The sequence below is a fragment of the Acanthisitta chloris genome, unplaced genomic scaffold (genome assembly GCF_000695815.1).
Source record: "Acanthisitta chloris isolate BGI_N310 unplaced genomic scaffold, ASM69581v1 scaffold107, whole genome shotgun sequence".
In the NCBI taxonomy this organism is placed as follows: Eukaryota; Metazoa; Chordata; class Aves; order Passeriformes; family Acanthisittidae; genus Acanthisitta; species Acanthisitta chloris.
In genome coordinates this window covers 5398-27030 of record NW_008682929.1, presented here as the reverse complement: position 1 = coordinate 27030, position 21633 = coordinate 5398, and the positions used below count along the sequence as shown (strand labels likewise).

Sequence of the window (21633 nt, the reverse complement as noted above, 5' to 3'; positions counted from 1 at the left end):
CTTTCCCAATATTTCTGTCAGTCACTTGGGAATAGTCCCAGAACACAAACACATGAAGTATCAGTATACCACACAGTGGCAGCTGTCTGCCAGCATATTGTGTCAAACGAAACCTACATCTCTAAGCAGCTCCATATTTTGGATCCATGCGCTTAAGCTCACTCCCATTCAACCTCAAGCAGAAGGTCATTGGCTGTACTACATTTGTGTGGAATAACATCAAAGTGTAGAGCACCCAGTTAAATGAATTTGGCTTCTCTCCAAGAATTTCAGAAGATTTATTCTCAAGGCCATATTTCTACTGAAAATCTAACTCTAGCTGGGCAGCACTCCTGCAGACAGACCAAAATTACTGCAAGGTTGGTCAGCTAATGTATTAAATCATCCAAGGGCCACAAAAGCCTTATTGATTTGTGTAGGTTGCACTTCATAGGTTACTCCTAAAGGAGCAAAAGAGTTGATGATGTTGCTTGAAGGAATGATTAACCTGGTGTCTGCCCAGTTATGACTTGTTAGAACTAGTTACGAGAGCTATGCTGACATTTTTCCCCCCATAAGCAGAAGAGTCACATTTCTAGGTTTTTGGCATTCAAGATTAGCATTAAGCAAAGGTATTGGGAAATACCAACTGAAGATCTTCATCTTTTGCTTTTAAAACCAGGAAAATTCTCAAGAAAATGTTATTTACTGTTTTTGACCCATGGGAACCCTTAAGGTATGAGATGTAGCACATCTTAGCATCCAAATAATTCTTTGGCCATGACAGAAAAAGAAACCATAAATTTGAACTGCTCCATTACTCAGAATGTTTTTGTACCTCCCACCATTTTTAGTTTCAATTCCATTGCCCTGTCTTAACTGTGGTAATTACGGGGCATTGCACTGAAATGCTTCATCCCAATCCTGACCTCTGCAAGACCACTGAGGTGGAAAACCAACAGGCTAGCACCCTTTGATAGGGGGTTTGCCCCATTGTAAAAAAGCAAGATAGCATCTAAGTAGAATGTAGAGGAGGAGAGCACAAGACTGGCAAAACAGTGCATAGCAAGCCAGTCAACAATTTCTTTTTTTTAATGTGTTTGTGAATTCCATGGTCAGGAAGATGGAGGTCCTGACATTCAGGAAATCTAGAGCTGTGTCAGTATCAGGCCAAGTCTGGAAAAATGTGTATGTACTGGGAATGACATTCTGTGAGAAATGAAAAATGAAGATTACATAGAGTGGTCTACTCAGGGTACCTGAGTGTTTCTACATGGAAAATTAATTTAATTCAAATAAAAGCAAAACACTGTCCAATAAAAGCAAACAAAAACAAACCACAAAGAAATTACAGACAAAGACATAGCATCATCTGTACTACTGGGGTGGGCAGGAACAAAGAATGCTGCTGTTGGAAAAAGAAAGCATGATAATCCTACTCTAAACAACATGAAGGCTCAACAGAAATTCACTATTCCAGGATATTGAAAATTGAAGTGTATAACTCACTAACATAGTGGTAGCATCCACATTCACCTGGAAAGTAAGTTCAGTTAGAAGGCAAACACACAGAAAGTTTACTGTGCACTGCTGCAGGCCACAGTTCTCCAAAACAGATATTGAAATTCATATTTGTCATTGTGTATGGCTGGGATAAACTAGCTTTCAGAGCTATGTTCCTTTTAGACCTTGCATGTCTACCTTAACAGTCATTTTCTGTGTGCATGTGGGGCACATATATGTGTCATGTTAAGTTTTAACGTGTGTAGATGCAGTTTTGCAGTAGTACTTCTGTAGTCTTTCTTCTTCTGTCCCTTTTCTTTCAAGAGAGAAGTTTTTCTCACTGATCCAACAGTGGCTACTTCTAACCTAAGTACCTGATTACACAGCAAGATAAGCTTTTCACCACATGTGTCTTCATGTGACATTCATGCAATATCATCTAATGGACAACTACCTGGGAGGACAAGGAGGGAGAGGGAGATGCTGGAGCAGATGCAGATGTCATGAAGAAGAGGTTCAGATTGAGGTAATGTTCATGGCTGCAGAGAATTCTCAGGAACTCAAGTCTCATGGAAATTAGGGTGGAGAGTGAATTCAGCTTGTTTGAGAGCTAGACAAGGAAACAAAAAAAGTGCCAACTGATTGCCATGTACTATTTAACTTACCATGCAGTGAGATATCCTGCTCCCTGAAACAGAAATACACATTAAAATGCTCACTGTACCTAACTAGTTTCTATTCATTAGATGCTCTTTCTTGACAGTGATGTTGACTCCTTCCCCACTCCCCAGCTGACTTACCAACTTCCCAAGAGATAATGGTTTCTCTTTTTTTATCCTCACAAAACATACAGTATTTTTTTCTTTTGCACAACATGAAAATGAAAAACAAATTAAACTTTGCTGAGTCTGTGGCAAACTGATAAAAAGTTGTGCTAGGCAACACAGGGCAACAGTGGTCTTGTCATTTCCCTTCATAGCAACAATGACATCAGTGGAGTATTGTGCTTGATAGAGGAAAATGGGGTGGTAGCTACCTTGTGTTTTCCTACCTACCATCAGCTGACTGAGGGCCTTCCTTTGGCAGAAAAACTACAGCAGGCATAACAGGTCATGAAACAGAAGGAAAACATTCCCCTTCAAATTCAAAAAATAATTTCATACCAACATTCTGCATCATCATTTATTTGTACTTTGTAAAGCAAGAAGACAGAAATGTACCATTTTGACTGACTCCCCCAAATATAAATACTGTCCTCAAAGGACTGGAGGGGTCAGAAACCAAAGTTAATCTGTATGGCCTGCAGACCCTACTGCTAAGGGATGTAAAAACATAAGGGAAGAAAAGTGGTTCCATGGATGCCTTGCAGCAGTGCAAGGTGTGCCATTTCAAAAGAATCTTAACCCCCACTCAATTTTCTTTCTGCACATCACAAATCAAAAGAGGTTTAAAGTCACTGCATATGCAATAGGAAATAGGAAATTTACCTGGACCTTTAACACAACTCAAAGGATCTTGATGGATAAACTAATCAAACAGAACGGAACACTCGACTGGCCATAAACCAAATGTAATCCCAGTCATGCATAGTGCCTACCTGATTACAGTAATGTTTGATGAGATTGAACACAAATCCTCGGTCCATTAAAGAAAGAAGATCATACAAGAAAAATGCCAGGCTGATATTAATTTTTTCTGCTTGTTCACTTTCCTAGGAAAAAAAAATAAAATCAGTTATGATATATAAAATGTATATAAAAGTAGAAGACTTCAGAATCATGAAACAAGAGTGTAGGGGACAGTTCCCAGAACCTCCATGGGACATAAAGGGCACGATCGTTTCAGTTCTCCAGTTCACATGATTTTGTTAAAATTGCACAGAATCACTTCTGAAAATTATTTCAACTGTTGTAGCTTTCACAGAGAAATATTACAGGATGAATAAACAAATTCATCTATGCAAACCTTTGGGGCTGACAACAATGAAATGGAATTTGAGACCTGTTCTGAATTCCCTACTGGATGCAATTCTGCATATGACTTTTTTTTTTTTTTTTTAGAATGCTGGTTTAGGAACGTAACACAGTGTTTAAAAATATTAATAGAAAGCTGCACTGGCTTTGCTGACAGAATGGCAAGTAATTGTTTTTTACAATTTTAAGTGTAAAACTGACAGTAACAAAATACTGGTGAGATAAATCTGTGGGGTTTACCATTCAGCCGCTGAGCGCTTGCATTCTTGGAGTTCACCTGATTACCAGACATACACAGCCTCAAGTAACAATCACAAAGAACTTCATGTGCCCTCTAAAATCAGGCTACAGTTACTTCAAGCATATCAATTTAAATCATAAAATCCCAGCAGCATATGTAGTTCACCAAGAGGAATTAATGGAAATGCCTGAGGGATCTGCAAACATTTAATGCTCAGGGCCTTCAGATGGGTTCACTCAAAACTGATAGAAGAGATGACTGAGAACAGATGTGCAGCATCTCAGGGTGGCTATGAAATAATTTTTCGTTTTTCAACCTTTTTGTTGCTGTTCAGTATTCCTTACAATCTGGAGTTTACACAACAAAACATTTTTCTACTGTGAAGAAAAAAACTAGTTTTCCACTACCTTACTGGGTAGGCAAAAATATGCCAGACGTATTGATGTAGAAATTCAGGGCAATCTGATATGCTTAAGCATGTATTGAAACACCGATTATTACTGCTTGGATTTAAAAATCAGACACATTGCCTACTACTCTGTACAACTAACCAATGGCTCTAATTTTGAAAACACCACAGTGGGATTTTCACACATAATCAGGTTCTATACATTCCCTCTATCAAAATCAAATTGAATTAACAGCCCACAAAATCGTGTGTTTTTCTTGTGAGGAAGCCATGAATACTGACCCCTTGTCAAAGCCTACAGTTCTCTTAAAGACTACAGTTCTCTTAAAATGTAACAAGTTTTTATTTCACAATGTATTAAAAAGAAAAGTCACACCTTAAGTAAACATTTCTATGGAAATGTTTTCTCTGCACATGGCTATCATAGAAGCACACCAAAGGATCGAGCAAAGGGTAAAGCTTCAGTAACAACATTTTGGTGGAGAGTGACAATCTCTTCTGCCATTCTCAGCCCCCATTTGTCTGGTCTGGGCCCTTTCCCAGTTTCTGCTCCTCAACAGCACAGCAAGGCACACTTGGAGAAGTGAATCAGGAAACTGAGCTGTGTGAAAAGTGAGCTGGCAGGCCAGCTCTCCAGCCTGCTCTGTCCTGTGGCAGAGAACACTGCTGGGCTAGCACAGTGCATTTGGCAGCATTGGAGCATGAAAACAAGCCGGTTGCAACAACTGAACAACCACCCATTGCCCAGTGCCTATCTGTTGCCTTAACTTTGTCTGCTGGCAAGTGCACAGTGCTACCAATGATACAAGCTGACAATAGTAATGTTAAAACACAAATTACAACTTGTGATCCTTTTAACTTTATAATCTGTTGTATCAGTGCAACTTGTTAAAATAAGAAAGAATTTCATGGAACTCAGGGCTTATATTTTGTCTTTAATTTTCAAGTGGCCAGGGCCTCTTTAAAGAGATCAGAGGTTAGAACACAGGCTGGGTTTTGCAACCCTCAGGAGGAATACTGCCTTCATATTGCATAGCTAACTGCCACAGAGAAGTCAAATGAGATATAAAACAAAATGCAGTAGGAATGAGGGTAATGGAAAAGGGGGACAAAATGAACAAGCCCTTCTTGGGCTGCAGTCTGATGCTCTGGGTAACCTGGCATAAACCATCACTGCCACTGAAAATGGGTGTTCAGTCTTTCCTGTTGATGGGAAAAGGAATTCTCTTCTTGCACACTGCAGCCACACTGAGAAGCAGTCTGGGGAACTGGCCTGAATCAAAACAGTCTGCCAAGGGAGTGCACCGACACCACTCTCGCTTAAGGTCAATGTGAGAATATTGCCTCAGTATTGGCCTAATTTTAGCAACAATGCTGAAAGTGAAATGAGATTAAATATAGCTCAGTGTAACACGCGGTGATTAGCAAGGATACATGGTGCCTATTTCATGTACTTACCTTCTGTGGTTTGACTAAAAGTGCAGCAATCTCTGAAGTAATCACACTAACTATAGTGGTAATATCGTCTTTGAAGCGATCAGAGAACCAGTTTCTTCGTGGGTTGTCTTGCTTCTCTATGTTGTGAACATACTGAGCCATACTCTTTATCTGCAAAGCAGAAAAAAAACCCCCAACTAAACAAAATGCACAAATTGGAGGTAAACTACTGCTTTAAATTTGTTCATGAGAGTAAGATTTCCTACTTCTTTCCCCCTGAATGTAATCACTTCTCTTCTCAAAGCTGCTGTGATAAATCCTACATATACTGGCAACGAGAACAGAGAGCCTAAGACTCAAATGCAGACAGACATTGATTCTTGTTCATGTTCATGCTGTTGACCCTCTCAGCACCTGAAATCAGAACCACACTCAGCCAATCCCTTGCATCTGCAGCTGTGAAATGCTGCAGCCTGCAACTTTTGCCCTACATGATAACAGAACGGAGTGACACACTTGTGGAATTCTTATTTCTTGCCCTGATGTTGGGTTACATATATGCTGCCAGTGGAAATCAGTATGCTTTTCTCTACTGACATACATCACCTCAGGGCTCTGTAAAACTGAGTTTGTTAGCTTTGTCACTGCTCCCATGTTGTTAACAAAGTGGCAAAGACAGGAACAGGTATTCACAGAAAAGGAAGGGCTTGGTTTAATGGGTGTCTCTTAGTCTTTTGCAAGCTGTGGACCACTGCTCATGTAGTTCATGCAGGAATTGGTCATCACAGGCTGTCAGGAGCAATGGGGGTGAATATGGAGAATGCTTTAGTTGCAATTGCATTATTTGAGATCTCTTTTACACAGTGGGGCTGAATAACTGAAGAGGTCACCACCAAAGTAAATCTATGCCTGGATAGATTACTTACTAAACTCCACCATTAACTAACTGTAAAATACCATGGCCAAATCTTACCAGGAGCTCAAAGAAGAACCAGGCATACTTGAAGACAGATTCTCTCACCATCCCTGTGCTGACCACCATCTGCAGTGCCAGCTCCTCATGGAAATGCTAGATAATAAACACAGACTGTTGGAAAATGGCTTTCCAATTAACTCATCTTTCATTTTCAATACCTCCCTCTTCCCTGTAGGAAATTCCTCCATACTGGTAAGCATTTAGATACAGATGTGTGGATATCCCTGTAGGATCAGAAGGCAGATTTGACCAAAAGAACATTTAAAGAATGTTGGTGATAAACAGACTTTGGGTCCCATTTTTTCTATGGACCCAGGATCCTGGACAACTGAACAGGGAAATGCCTTTGGTCTACCCTCAGGCCACTGGCTGTGTGCATGATGGGGAGCAGTCACGTTTCTCACTACCTGCTGTGTGTTTTCATTTAGCACATCCATGGTTTTTGAGAGAAGTTAGAAGTAAGATTGAATCTGTGGTGGGGAGAAGGACACAGCAATAACCACAGCAGAGACTGTACACAGGTTTTTAGTAGGAGACAATACTTTCTGAACTGACCATAAGACACCCAATCCCAATATTTAAACTTTTAGGAAATTCAAGTCTGGACTAAAAATTTATTGCAAAGCCCTTTTCCCATTCCTGACACAAACAATATCTAATTGTTGTGTAACAATGTCACAGTTAATGATATTCTGAAGCATATTTATATTGAACAGGGCCTACTAATCCATACAGTATTCAAACCGGGCATAAATCTTTGCTTTTTGACAGAAATCAAACCAATAAACAACAGTAGACTAGAAAGTTTCTAACTGCAAATCAGATTCTGAACTGCTCATTGCAAGACTTTCCTCCTGCTTCATCCAAAGTCACTGCTGCTGATCAATCTCAGACACAAAATACAGCTCTGGAAAAATTATTCGTGTGATATGGTATCTTCTGCATTGTTAAAAAGGTATTTGGGAATATACACTCAAGATAGGAAAGAATTTCTTCATTCTAGAAGGTACAAAAAGGGACAAAAAAGTGCATTTCTTACAGAAGAAAGAAGTGCCAAACATTTCTGAATGGAGTTTACTGTAACATGTAAAGGCAGGTATCCAAAGGTAAACAGCAGTGGAAGAAGACAGAGGCTTTAAGACCTTGAGAAAGAGAGCAAAGGGAGGATCCAGGCAGGCTGCTACTTGTCTAAATCTGTCATAGAAAAAGAATCTGAAGACTCTGGAGCAGAAGCAGAAAAGTTTGAGTAATATTTTCCCCCTGATTCAATACTCCATCACAAACTGACTGTTTGATAAAACTGGTTGTTATTTTGTGCTCTCTCCTTTCCTCATTCAGAAGTACTAATTAGAAGCACTGCCTCAGCACACTCCTGGTTCTGTTAATGAGTTCCCTCACACATAGCAGTAAGCTACCTTTTTATTGGATGGTCTTGGGCTTGCACAAATACTTGACCCGTCATTTGTTCCTTCAACATAGTAAGACATCCGACTGGAGCTGTGATCCATAGGCTGCAGAACATAGCCAGAAGAAATGCATAATTTTAAGTTTATAAATAACTTAAGCTCATTAACAGAGAAGAAATCAGCAGCAGTGGGTTGTTTGCTCTTTTTCACTAAGGCGTGCACAGACTGTTCACCTACACAGCTCTTCTCTTTCCTCTCCCTATCCCCCTTCCCACTGGAGGCCAAAGACCACCCGAGAGCAGCAGGCGCGGGAGGGTGCAAACGCCAGCACTGCCATCGCGTGCCAACTGACAGCACTGCAGCTGTACTCGGAAGGTAACGATTCACCCTTTAACAGTGTACGTTTATCCCTCGACTCTGCATTTGAAATTAATTAACATCTCGCAGTCTTCCTTCCACTAAAAGTAATTTCCATTTAAATGGCCGTGAAATGACAGGAGCCAATTGTAAATGGCTACACTTTGGTGTGATGAATCTGGAATATCAAGCATTTTAATTTTGTATTAATTTGGAGGAAAAAATGCTTTGAGCTCTGTTGTTTTTTGGGGGTTTTTTTGCTAGGACAGAGTACATTAGATTAAAATTCATAAAGCTATTAAATTCAAATCTACAATATTAAAAAATGCTATGGATGGATACATATGCTCACATAAATAAATCAAATAGATTTTCAAAGCCTGTGCATCTTTGTAGTTCTTGTTTAATTTGCTAAAGACAAGCACCCATTCACATTAACTGGAGAGGCACATGGTCATTCATTGAAGAAAATACTTCAAAATGTTTCTGAAAACAACCTGCTTGGGAAGCAGTATTCTACACAGGTAACACTCAAAGAAAAGACAGGTGGGATATGGTTCAGAGCTCATCAGACATGCTGCTGTAGAGCTCTGCCAGGGCTGCAGCTAGCAGCGAGCTCATTTTTTCTTTTGTCAGAAGCACAGCTTCCCAGCTCCAGCTGAATAGGGAACTCTAGATTTTGGTTTCCCCAGAGCACAGAGCACAACCATCCTCATAAAGCTCTGAGATGAGCCTGGGATGCTGTGGACCACCAAGCACCAGGTGCCAATGAGAGAAGCAAAATCCTGCTTCTTGGATGTCATGGATCTTTCTGTCCTGCAAGCTGTTGGTGGCATATGTAGCTGTGGAAATACAGTGGAAGCTTGTGTTCCACTCTGTGGTGGAATTAAGTATCTGGAAACACACGGTTACAAAACATGCACATGGCATCTGTACTGTAGCCAATATAAAATTACGGGGTTGTTGGCATATTATTGGCTACCTTTTTTATTATTTTAAACAGGAAACTATGTAACACCAAACAGGTTTGTGACTTAAAAAGAAATAAAAATTTAAAAAAAGGAATACAAAAAGAAAGAAAGAAGGTCTGTGCCTGACTCTGCAACTTGGATCAGACCATATCACCAGATGTGAACAGAACCTAAATGTCCGGAATAACAGGAGAGTAAGGCACATCAACAAAGGAAATCCTGCTGTGGAGTGTTTAAGATGCAAACATAGGTCAGAGTTCTTACCTCTTGCTCTCTTCACTGGTAAAAGACATCTGAATTTAGCAAAGGGATTTAATGTCTCTCTATGCAACAACAAATACTTTTGGTGATAAACACAGCGCATTTACAAGAAGTAAATCCAAACCTCAAAAACAAAGTCCGATTTTTAGGTTTTAGGTTGTACCATTCTCCAGATATTTGACTTTGTTCTCTTACTTTGGATGACATGATGTTTTTGACCTCCTCATCAGCAGCAGTTTGTGTAACAGTGATGTCAGGATTGCTGCAGCTTATCATTCGGCTCTGCAGGAGTTTACTTCCAACAGCTGCCGCGGAAGTGCGTCCAAATGTGTAATAGCGAGACTCTGTCAAAACGGCACCGCCGCCTGCACCTGCCCACAGGGAGATGTTTGAATTAAGACTAAAGGACATATATATGAGACAACGTGAGATTCAAGTTAGCTTTGCTCAGTGCTGTTAGAGCATCAACATACCAAAAAGCATAAAGCTTCTGAAAACCCCACCACCAACTGCTTCATTAACAAATTACATAGGTATTGAATAACAACACGCAGATACTTCCCCAGTCAACAGCTCACAGGGTGATTGTACAAGCAGTAACAAAAGATTAATAGAGCTACCTGAGCAGCAGCACTGTTAAAATAGCTCTTTCTTCCCTTCAGCTATTTTTAATTTGCTGTAGATGAAGACAATATTCACAGGCCTAAACAAAAAATACCTCCTTCAATACATAACATTTAATACCACATGCAATGTATCCAAGGAAGCAGGGAGCACTACCATCAGGAATTTCACTAAATGATTATCTAGTTTTCAGTTTCACCATGTACCTTGTTTTTCAGAATAAAGAATTTCCAAGAATAGGCAAGCTCAGAGAATTTAGCACATCTTAACATCAGTCTAAATGTCCCTCAAGGGAGATTTAAATAAATTGAAAAAGAAAAAGGCCTACATATCTTTAGCTCCCACAACACAGGTGTGTGGTGGTAAGTAATTTAATATATACCAATTGATCAAATGAATTCTATAGGCTTTAGGACAATGACTACAGTGGAATAACAGAATGACTACGGTTGGACAGAACCTCTCAAGGCCATCTGGTCCAACCCATCTGCTCAAACAGAGTCACCCTGATTCAGTGCCCAGGATCATGTCCAGATGCCTTTTTACTGTCTGCAAGGTGAGAGACTGGGGCAAACTCTCTCTACAACCTGTGTCAGTGCTTGGTCACCCTCACAGAAAAAAGTGCTTCCCCGTGTTCACCGAGTTTCAGTGTGTGCCCATTGCTTCTGTGCTGGTTTGAGCTGAAGTAGAGTTAACTTTCTTCATAGAGGCTAATATGGGGCTATGTTTGGGTTTTGTGCAGAACACAGAGTTGGTAATGCAGAGATGTTTTTGTTATTGCTGAGCAGAGCTTACACAGAGTAAAGGCCTTTGCTGCTTTCCATACTGCCACGCTGGCAAGGAAGCTGGGGATGCATGGGAGATTGGGAGGAGACACAGCTGGGACAGGTGACCCAAACTGACCAAAGGGATATTCCATACCATATGACATCATGCTCAGTATATAAGGTGGGAGGAAGAAGGAGGAAGGGGGGACATCTGGAATGATGGCATTTGTCTCCCCAAGGAACCGTTACGCGTGATGGGCCCTGCTCTCCTGGAGATGGCTAAACACCTCCTGTCTTCGGGAAGCAGTGAATTAATTCCTTGTTTTGCTATGCTTGTGTGTGCTGCTTTGCTTTCTCTATTAAACTGTCTTTATCTCAACCCATGAGTTTTTGTAGCCTTTACCCTTCTCATTCGCTCCCCCATCCTGTTGGTGGGGGAGTGAGTGAGTGGCTGTGTGGTTCTTTGCTGCTGGCTGGGGTTAAACCACGACAGTCCTTTCTTATCACTGGGCACCACTGGAAACAGCCAGGCTGTGTCTTCTTTGCACCCTCCCTTCAGCTCTTTGTGTACACTGAAGATCCTTCCTGAACCTTCTCTTCTCCAGGCTGAACAGTCCCAGCTTTTCTTCATTGAGGAGATGCTCCAGTCCCTTTGTCACCTTCACCACCCTTGGCTGGTCTTTGCCCAACATGCTCATGTCTCTCTGGGAACCCCAGAACTGGACACAGCACCCCAGGTGTGGCCTCACCAGGGCTGAGAAGAGGAGAATGATCACCTCCCTCAACCTGCTGGCCAACATACAGCATTTTGTCCTCTGACAGCATCCTTAGTGCAATGGAGAAATTGGTTGATCTTGGCCCTATACAACTTGGCAGTAAGTTAGTTTGCATGGAAAGTAATTTACTGATGCACAGGTCAGTAAGAAATTTGCATTTTGAGGCCATTTTAATTTAGGAATGAAATTTTTTTAAGGAAAGCTTCAGTTTAGGCAGTTAAGGCACTATCTCTTGCTTTCATCTTCATGAAGTTACAACATTGCTTGTAGCTGTGGAGTCCTCTCACCTCAACCCTGCATCTTAAATGAATAACTGATTGATGGAGATTATGAGCAAGTCCACGTTGCTCTTTGCAGCACTGATATTCCTGACCTTCCTCTATGAAAAGTGATATACCAGAACACTGCAGTACTTAAACAGTATGCAGTCTGGGTCTGAGAAGTTGCACTTGCGATCTTACAGGTCAAGTCCTTAAATCCTCCTTTCAGAAGTACAATGCTGAATAGCACATATCAAGAAAGAAAGAACACTTTTGGAACCCTTGCACCAATAATACCTGGTTTGACTACTTCTCTTTGAGGGTCTGGCAGACGAAATACATAGTACACATAAGATGCCAGGAGGCAGTTCCTCCCATGCTGGTCTTTGGTCATCTCTTTGCTGTTGTGGAGACTGGTTACTATTGAAACCACAGATTCAAAGGCAAACTGTGAGAAGTTGGCTGTGAAACAAAGGTAAGAATTAGTGCCAGCACTGAAGGGTATAATGTAATTAGGTTAGGACATTCTTTGTACCAACAACTAACCCTACAAGTTTAATTCAGTCCTGAACAAATTCAGAACTCTAGTCAGCAACTGCTGTACCTGACTAGACACAAGCTCTACATAGGCCAACAAACACTCTTCAGCTGACCCACTGACTTTCAATCCAGTCAGTCCTATTCCATCACTTCATGCTAGCTAAAAGCAGACTGTAACTGTTAATTACCATTTTTAGCAGCCTTCATGCATTTCCTATAAACTACCTACTTGAAGAACACTAAGACTCATTATTCTCCAGCTGACAGACAAATACAAGCTAGCAGGCTTTTGCACAAATACGGCAGTGGATGGCAAGTGTTGATGAGACAGGAAATGAACTATACCAGTCTCCATATGCCTTCCCTCTGGAGTTAACATATGTGACGGGCAACTGGCAGCCTCAGTAACAGAAAAATCAGTGTGCGCTACTCTACCCTCTGGTTTTGTGCTCAATCAACTCTCTCTAAAGATATTTGGGCCAAGAACACAGTGCAGACAGCAGTGTCAGCTGTAGGATAATGACTTTGATGGTGTTTTACTTGCAAAAATCCTGAATTCCAAACAAACTTAAACCACAACCCACTTTCTGACCTTATCTGTATTTTCAGATAAGTAAACAACTACAGTTTAATGTATCTCTCAACCAGAATCTGAAAGACTTATATGTACGAGGAAAGGACAGAAGGCAGGAATTCAGTTAAACCTGATTAAAACCTGATTGTACAGCAAAACTCTGTCTTAAGAAGCACAGCTCTTTCTGGAGTGGATCACTCCAAATGCTAAATCTGAGCCTGGATATTTAGCAATCATTTCCCCCATGTTTTCGCACTGCCATTTGAGGGCCATGAAATACCTGTCTGGCCAGCTATGACCATGGGCTGTACAGCCAGCTGGAAAAGTTTATCCAATACCAAATGTAAAAACAAGACAAGAGGTTCAAGGCGTGAAGAATTCAAACAGATAATGCTGAGTTTCAATTCATGTTCCAGTGAAGCCTCTGTAATCTTCTGATCCATCAGTCGAATGGGGAATGTAACTTGACTCTCCAGAGAATGGCACAAAGTGAAGAACTTCTCCAGGTGGTTGTCCTGCAAACACAGTGCACTCACAGTTAACAAAGTCGATGCAGTTTGGGCTACTGCTAGATAAGCAAAACCTGATTGTACCACCTGATGGGATGACAGAAAAAATTTTAACCCTTCTGGCTTTCAGCAGTGGCTGGTCTTAATGATCAATTTGTAAAGCAGCTGTCACAGTCTTTTGTTTGATCCTTTTCATCTGGCTCAAATTCAGACTTCGGTTAGATTAGCTTTAAGGCAGAAAAGCTGAAGCCCTCACTAAAGCGATTGCTTCATTTACTGAAAAGACTGTTAGCTCTTTGTGATAAAACTGTCGTGTCATAGGTCTATAGTCTCTCTGCCATCCCTACTTAAGTTACAGCTACATACAAGTTATATGCCCTATGAGTATGCCCTACTTATATTTAAAAAGCATGCTGCAAAGAGGTAATGGACCTGCTTCAGACACAGCTGTTAGGACACAGCTACCAGGATTAACTAGAGTGGGACGATGGCTAAGAGACACTAAAAAGCAGAAGAAACAACTAAAGCTGCTCTGCCTCAGACTAGTATCTCAGTAAGATGGGCAAAGAGTCAATATCCTATTGCATTTAAATTACCAGAATCATTGAGTTCTCATTCAGCACTAAGCTTGTGCCCCACACCACATGGCATTGACAAGTGAGCTGCCTCATGCATACTGGCAGTGTATAACCTGTCCATAGAGTCAGAAAGGTGCTTTGTGTCTGGAGATGTGGACACGTAGTTTCAACCAGCCTTGCAGAACAGAAGATAGAGATTGCAGAAACTGGGACTGTGCCCTGACAGTGTCTTTCAAATGCATCTTAGGCGGAGTCCTGCTAGGCTGAGAGTGTACTAGGCATCCTGTTGCTTGATGCGAACTGTTCCTGAGAGTGCTCATTTGTTCAGTTGTACCAATAGATTTCATTTCTCCAAAGGATTTCATTCACTGAAGGTATCAGGTTATTTCCACAGCTCAGGTTTTTTGAAATTCACGTGGCTTAAACATCTCAATTTCAAAAACCTGCTAAGTCAGTCTGGACATCTGAGTTTTCTTTAGAATGAAACTACAGTTTGTGTGTTGCTTCTGACACATTACCTGAGTGTGAACAGATGAAACAGCTTGCACTTCAACAATGAAAACGCCCTTGTGTCCTTCGACCCACTTAATTGGTGGTGTCTGAGATGGAATTTTCTGTGATGAAAAAAGAAATATGGGAATAAAAAAGAAATATTTTAGTGACCAAACAGAAAATCTGTTTACATGGGGGTCTATAGGGTCTTCACACTATTTACTTCATTTTAGATATCCAAATTCAGTGCAACGCAGAGGACTGCAGCTAGAAATCTCCTGGTTCTCATAAACCAGTGAGAGAGAGGTTGATGCATTCAACAGGGAAATTTAGAGACCTTCAGATAGATGTCTAGCACAGACTGCATGAATATACATCTTTTGATCAGATATTGTTGAGGCTAAAATTTCTCAGCTAAAGGAGTGCCAAAGGCACTCCATGGTAATGTGTTGCAGATTTAACTCTCTGGACAGTTTCCTGCTTGCCATATTTACTCAGAGGGCACAGTTTTCTGCTCCAGTAGCAGCACCTGATTCCATTTCTCCTCCCTCTCTCACATAGCCACAAAAGAAAGAGCAAATCATCCTATGGGAGAAATCAAATTATTGACTTGGCATCCTCTAAGCAAGTAAATGTATCCCTGATTAGACAATTTATAAGAATTTGCTCAAATAACTAACTTTTAAAAAAACAATATAACAACATAAAATAATAACAACAGTCACAATAATAACATTTTTCTCCAGACCTTTCTGCTTTTAAAGATCAAAAAGGAGGCACGGCCTAAAAGCAGACAGCAATGTTAGTTTGCAAAACACTTATGCTGTTCTTCTACACTAGGAAAATATTATCTTTTAATAATATTGTTTGTTACCTCAGGAGAGTGAATTGAATAGTGGACAGGCAGCTTATCCAATGCAACAGGAAGACAGTAATGTCCAGTTTGAAGACGATCATTTAATAGAATTGGCAGCCACTGAAACAAATGGAGAGAAATCACAGCAATATTCATGATGATATATGATTAGAGCTATTTATCTAATTTATTAGGTACAGTCAACAAAACAACAAATGAGATATTGACCCAAGCTTCTCTGCTTTAACCCACTCAACAGTAATTTCTTTGCATTTTAAATTCACTGATAGCTACTGTAGAAAAATGTACAAGAGTGCTTTACAAACCATCTCTTTTGAAGAAAACAAACACAGATCTTCTCATGTGTGACATATATTTTTCTAATAAATCCTACCAGAAGGATTTAGTAGAGTCCCTGTTATTATTTGAAAACTCATGTATCTTGAATACACTGATCCTTGGTTTTGAAGCAAATCAACAGAGGTAAAGTTTTGCTGAGGATAAAATGAACATCTTCATTGTGGTCAACATGAGGATTAAGACCACACTGACATGTCATAGCCTTGCATTGATATTTGGACATATTTAATTTTTCTCCTATCCAAGTCTGGAAGAGGCTGTGCTTTTGAATATCACAGGGCAGAAACATTTTGTATTTAGGTAAACAGAAACTTGAAAATTAAGTTCTCAGTCATGCTCCTGAACTACAAACTAATTTACTTCTTACCAATCACACTGACACTGGTGGGACTACAACTGTCCATAAAAGAAAGCCTATTTGAAAGGATTCTCAGGACTGGTACTAAAGAAACCCAAACCCCAAACCTCATAAACAAACAAAATCCACAAATATGCAACCTCCCCATACTTTATAGCAGGATCATGTGGAAGGCACTTGTCTGGCCCCACAACTCAACAGCTGACCATAACAATAGACACTTTCCAACCTGAAGTATTATTATCTTCTATGCTTTCCTTTTATTTTAAAATCTCTCCAGTTAATCTTATTGATTGATAAAGAAAAAAGTCAAAGAGATTATGTTATAATATGTATTTCTTAACCTAAAACATGCCCTTGTCCTTGCCCTTGGGGATTGCTTAAAGCAATGAATGATAATATCCACCTGTGCCACTTCACAGCTGTGTGTGCACATATGCCAACACCTTTGCAACTCCCACTTTGCCCAGCTTTGCCTCCAGGCTTCACCTCAGACCTGTGCTGTCACTGCAGCCTTGCTGGTGATCCCTAAACTATTTTCTGCCCCTGATTGCTGTCTGTAGCACTGATCCTGATTCAGACTTCTTGTTCCACCTCTTGGTGAAGTCACTGCTTCTGCCTGACTTGTTACTGCACTTTGCTCCCACTTCCCTTGCAGAGCAGACAGACCTCACGGCTCCGGGCATGGCTGGAACACAGCAGGAGCTGGAGCTCAGCTGGGGCCCAAATGGAAGAAACTGGCCTAAAATCATGTCCCACAGGAAGAGGGGAGTGGGGTGAATCCCAGCTGCAGCCTCCCTGCAGTGCTGTCTGGAAGCAGTCTAGCCAAGGCCACCAAAGGAAGGGACAGACAGCCCTTGGCTATATTAGATCACCCTGAGCTCAATGTGAAAATGAAGAATGCAAGAGATTACATTTTAGTTTTCAGATTATTTCTGGGTTTTAATTATTTTATGTGGACAAAAGAGAATTTAGAACAGAAATTATATGCCATATAAAACCTAACTGAAAATAATATATTAGCTGTTGCCTCACGTATGAACATGATAACAGCAATAATTGTAATTGTATATGTTTTAGAGTTGGGGTTTTTTTGGCAATAAAGAGAATCCAACAGAATTAGATTATGTTCTATAAAGCATTGCTGTTGCAAATATTTAGGTGCATACTTCAGTTGAATGAGGTGGGTTTCTAAAGTTCAAACACATTTAACAATGTAAAATTATAGGATGAGGATGTAACATAGCACAGGTTGCTTCTAGTTTCTATGAATTCACACTAAGACCTTCTACTGGTTTTGATGTATTACCACAACCAGAAAGGGAATAAATTACAAAATTACAGACAAACAAAGAGTCTGTTTGCATGGGATGTAGATACACATACACACACAATATATATCACATGAAACTTACTGAATAGCCTAGAAGGGTTTCCACAGATGCTCCTTGCTTTGGTTGACAGCTGATGTGATAGAATGTGAACAATAGATGGTGTTTCTCTGTGAGTTTTGCTGGCAGCTTAATTTTCACTTCTTCGTAAAAGTCAGGAGACCTATTTAAAAAAATGCCAAGCACATTTCCAGTGCAAGTATGAGACTGAACAGGAAGCAAATTTGCCAGCAGGCTTTTGGTTATAAAACTGTATAAATCCTGAAAACAGACTCAGAGCTGAGTTAAACAAAGTACATATATATACAGCCATATTTATGAACTATCTACAGCTTTGAGTCAGGAAGAGAGCAGGCAATATCAGTTGGACTGTTTCAGCTTCCAATCATCTCTATACTTTCAAAACCATTCAATTTTAATTTTGGATTCCAACATATCTACTGTGCAAATCCTAAACTCCAATTTCACATTCATGAGAATGTCCCTTCAGTTCTTTTGGATTTGTGAATTCATTGAAGTGAATGATGTTGAAGGTTGTGCTGCTTCTTGCTCCTATTCCTTAATGTTCATATTAGGAATATCCTCAATTACTGAAAAGTTTCAAACAGGAAAGCAACGGTCACTTCTGCAAATGCAATTCAAGTTAGATATGATAAATTGCATAGAATGTAAATGTTTAAAATGGATTAGTACCAGCATTCCTTGATGAACTACGTAGGCTAAGAATTATGAAAAGAGATCATGACCAATACTTCTCAAGTCACATGAATAGCAAACACTTACTTATTATGATATGTGATAGCTGTGTATACTTCTTGTACAAATTCTGGACCTGAAGACTTCCCAAAAATTACCTGCATTAAGAAGAAAAGAACGTAACAGCAGTCAGGACTAAAGCATTTAATTGTCATCACTTTGTATAAATTTTAAGGCAGTAACTGAAGACTTAAAATGACTCCTCCATTTTATCTTAGCTCATTGGCACAAATGTCTTATTGCAATGCACCTTCCTCATACACCAGTCAGGGTAAAACAGAAAAACAGAGCAAAGTTATTTCCGTGGCCACTGACTACCTCACATCATATGCTCCAGTCATGTACTAAAAAGTCAGAAATACAGGAATAAAATTATGATAAGCCACTTACACATTGTCACACTGCTTTTCAGTAAGTGCTAAAAAGTTAAATTAAAAGTATTTTTAGAAGTTTTTGTTCAGCTGAAGCCTGCCCATTTAGGGTGAAACACATCTCATCTTTCCTTAGAGGTCCAAAGTTCCTTTACAATCAATGAAGAGAAATAGGAATTTCTGGTGCTTGGTTTGCTTCCCTTGTTTCAGACACAGCCCCATGGTAAGGTCCTGGAATCCACTAACTTTAAAGTGAGCCCTGGGAGATGATCTTAGACAAGAATCTGTGTACAGCACAAGTCCACATGTATTGAGATGAGGCTCACTTACAGCAGAGAGGGATGCCAGAAGAAGTGTGTCTGTCCTAAGCATTTGTCAAAACCTAATTGCAGCATGCGCAGTTTAAGGAAACCAACAATGCAGTATTGTATAAAAGAAGGTGTTATATTCATATGGCACAGCTCCAGCTCTGGAAGAAACATGGCCTGGGAAAACTGTGCTGGTGCTCTGATTTCAATCCCAGAGGTCACACAGAGCAAGGCTGTGAATTATGCACTGTGCAGTGTCAACATGATGATAAAACTTGGGTGGGTGACAGTTCTGGGTCCAACATATTGCTAGAGTAAAGTTTCCTCAAAGTAATACTTTCACTCATTTTTTCCTTCTCTAACACATAAAATCACAGAAGATTTTTATCTCCATGTCACTCTCAAACAGCCAACTACACTGTCTGAAAATTTCCCTAAAAATTCAGGCTGAAGCAGATGTCTGGGTTAGAACACTTCAAACTGAACATTTGAAACTTAGTAAAGTTGAATAGAAGATCTTATGATGAGAGGTCTTGAATAACCTGAACACAGATAGTGCTGCCTGCTCTGCTAGTAGCATGCACATATGCCCTAATAGTGTGTTTCAAGTATGGAAAACTCTACCTACACAGCATGATTGTGCACCCATTCAGATTCAGGCAATGAAGATCCCAACTTCTACCTACCAGTGTAACACCTGAACATTTGTGTACACATAGTGCATACAGAGGAGTTACCCTGGAAAATAGACTGCATCATTCTTCAAAGGTCTCTGAAGTTCTGTGAATTTTACCACTAGAGTTTCCAACAGAGCATTGATGCTTCTGAAAATAAGGTAGGACAACTTAGAGAAGAGAGCCTCTTGTTCCACTAGAATGACAAGTCTTTCTTGTTGTGGCTAAGGAGTAGAGCCCTGCTTTCTGATGAGAATGAAAAGCTTTGCAAGCTCTCTGATGTTAGGCTTCCTAAGGCCCCACTAGAAACTGTGGTGATGGGAAGAAAATAATGAATTATCTCTTCAGAGGTTCCTCAGGAATTCACGTAAACAAAAGGCTGCTAAGAAATCTCAGCATTTAATACCGGCATTGCACAGGATGGGTCTTCACCACACATAAACTGGATCTTGATGGTAATGTTTCTTGCAGAAGCCAGCCGGTTAGCAAAATTCAGCCTCTGAGGGTAAACATAGAGGAGATTTCTGGAGGAAAGACAAGAAAGAATAAAATGAGTAAGTGGCAAGCATGTCTGTTTGAAAATTAAGTGCACGAACTAGCACATTGCTGATTCCACTCCTTGTCCTTTATTTTCACTTACATAGTGAAAGCTTTGACAGGACTCTGTTTCAAAAGTCCACAAGGAAAAGGTAAATTCTTGGTGTGACATAAAGAGCTTAAGGCTTCTCATACAGTAAGCTATGCCTTTGAGAAGGTAGTCTTCCTCTCTCTCTGTTTTTTAAAAACATGTAAATCCATGCTACAAATGAATTAATATCTTTGCTTGATGTAATGAAAAGCAGGAATCTCTCAAGAAAGCAGTGCCTTTCTCAGATGTGAATAATCAGATTTTGGAAGGGAGAAGGAATCACTGAGAGGTAAGAAAAACAAGGAGACCAACAAGTTTCATACATTAATACATTCCTAGCCTTTAGCAACAAAAAGGCATATATTTCTAGCTTTTACAAATCTAAAAGCAGTATCAATGAATCTGAGTAAATGCAAACAAGGAATTTTGAACTATAATTTTAGAAACTGCCTTTTATAATAATGAATGTCAACAATACTTTGAAATACAGCACACTTTGCTGTTTTCTAGCTTCTGTACCTGAACAAATCATTAAACTTAAAAAGTACCTTTAATTTCTGTGGGTAATTTGGCTGCATAGATGGTAGTCCATGTTCAAACAATTCTGGTAAGAGTCAAAATGGGACTAGAAAGATTTTTCTCTATTGAAATCTATGGAAAACCTGAAATTTCAGCTAGACTTGGATTACACACACATTCTGAAATCATAGTTATGTCTATTTAGTGTCTTCTTTTCCCAGTCTGCTATAAGATTCTTATTGTTCGTCCTCTGAGTGTAAAGAATAAGACTAGTGCTGGTGGAAGCATGCTGGCTTTCCGTGAGAAACCATGAGGACTACCCATGGGCTTTCACACTTCATTTTGTCCATGACAGTCAGAAACTGCACACACAGTCACCCAGTCCTTATCACAGATATCTGCTCAGCACCATTATCATCAGCTGGCAATGTCAAGTAGCTATGGAGAACATGGTCATTAAGTCAGACAGTCCATTTTCCATTTATTGTATCCCAAGATCTGGAAAACTGTGGTTGATTCTCCATACCGACATGTGTCACAACATGACAGTACTCTTCAACTACACAGTCCAAGCTACTTCACTAATGAACACATGCTACGTGGGCCATGGCAAGCCTTAGCAAAAAAACTAGCATGTAACTTGCCTTTCCCTTCATTCCCAGTTGTACTCCTGCCTGTCAGCTAATGCACTTTCTTCCTTAGCATTTTAAATGCAATTTCTTCTTTGCCAAATTCTCTCCCAGATGATGTTAAAGAAAGCTAAGACTCCAATTCATACA

The 21633-nt window shown here is 40.0% G+C and overlaps 1 protein-coding gene across 1 annotated transcript in view; it reads right to left on the bottom strand.

The window, feature by feature from the left end:
• The window catches only part of DOCK8 (dedicator of cytokinesis 8), a gene marked incomplete at its 5' end in the record, with an annotated part of 46803 nt that extends 26572 nt beyond the window's left edge, over positions 1-20231 (bottom strand). Inside the window, 13 exons of the mRNA XM_009078687.1 lie at positions 1937-2092; positions 3080-3193; positions 5564-5713; positions 6516-6611; positions 7934-8029; positions 9709-9884; positions 12238-12402; positions 13335-13569; positions 14660-14755; positions 15508-15609; positions 17623-17761; positions 18382-18452; positions 20114-20231. Of these exons, the coding sequence (XP_009076935.1) occupies positions 1937-2092; positions 3080-3193; positions 5564-5713; positions 6516-6611; positions 7934-8029; positions 9709-9884; positions 12238-12402; positions 13335-13569; positions 14660-14755; positions 15508-15609; positions 17623-17761; positions 18382-18452; positions 20114-20231 (1714 nt within the window). The remainder of the gene's footprint in view (positions 1-1936; positions 2093-3079; positions 3194-5563; positions 5714-6515; positions 6612-7933; positions 8030-9708; positions 9885-12237; positions 12403-13334; positions 13570-14659; positions 14756-15507; positions 15610-17622; positions 17762-18381; positions 18453-20113) is intronic.
• Positions 20232-21633: the final 1402 nt, after the last annotated feature.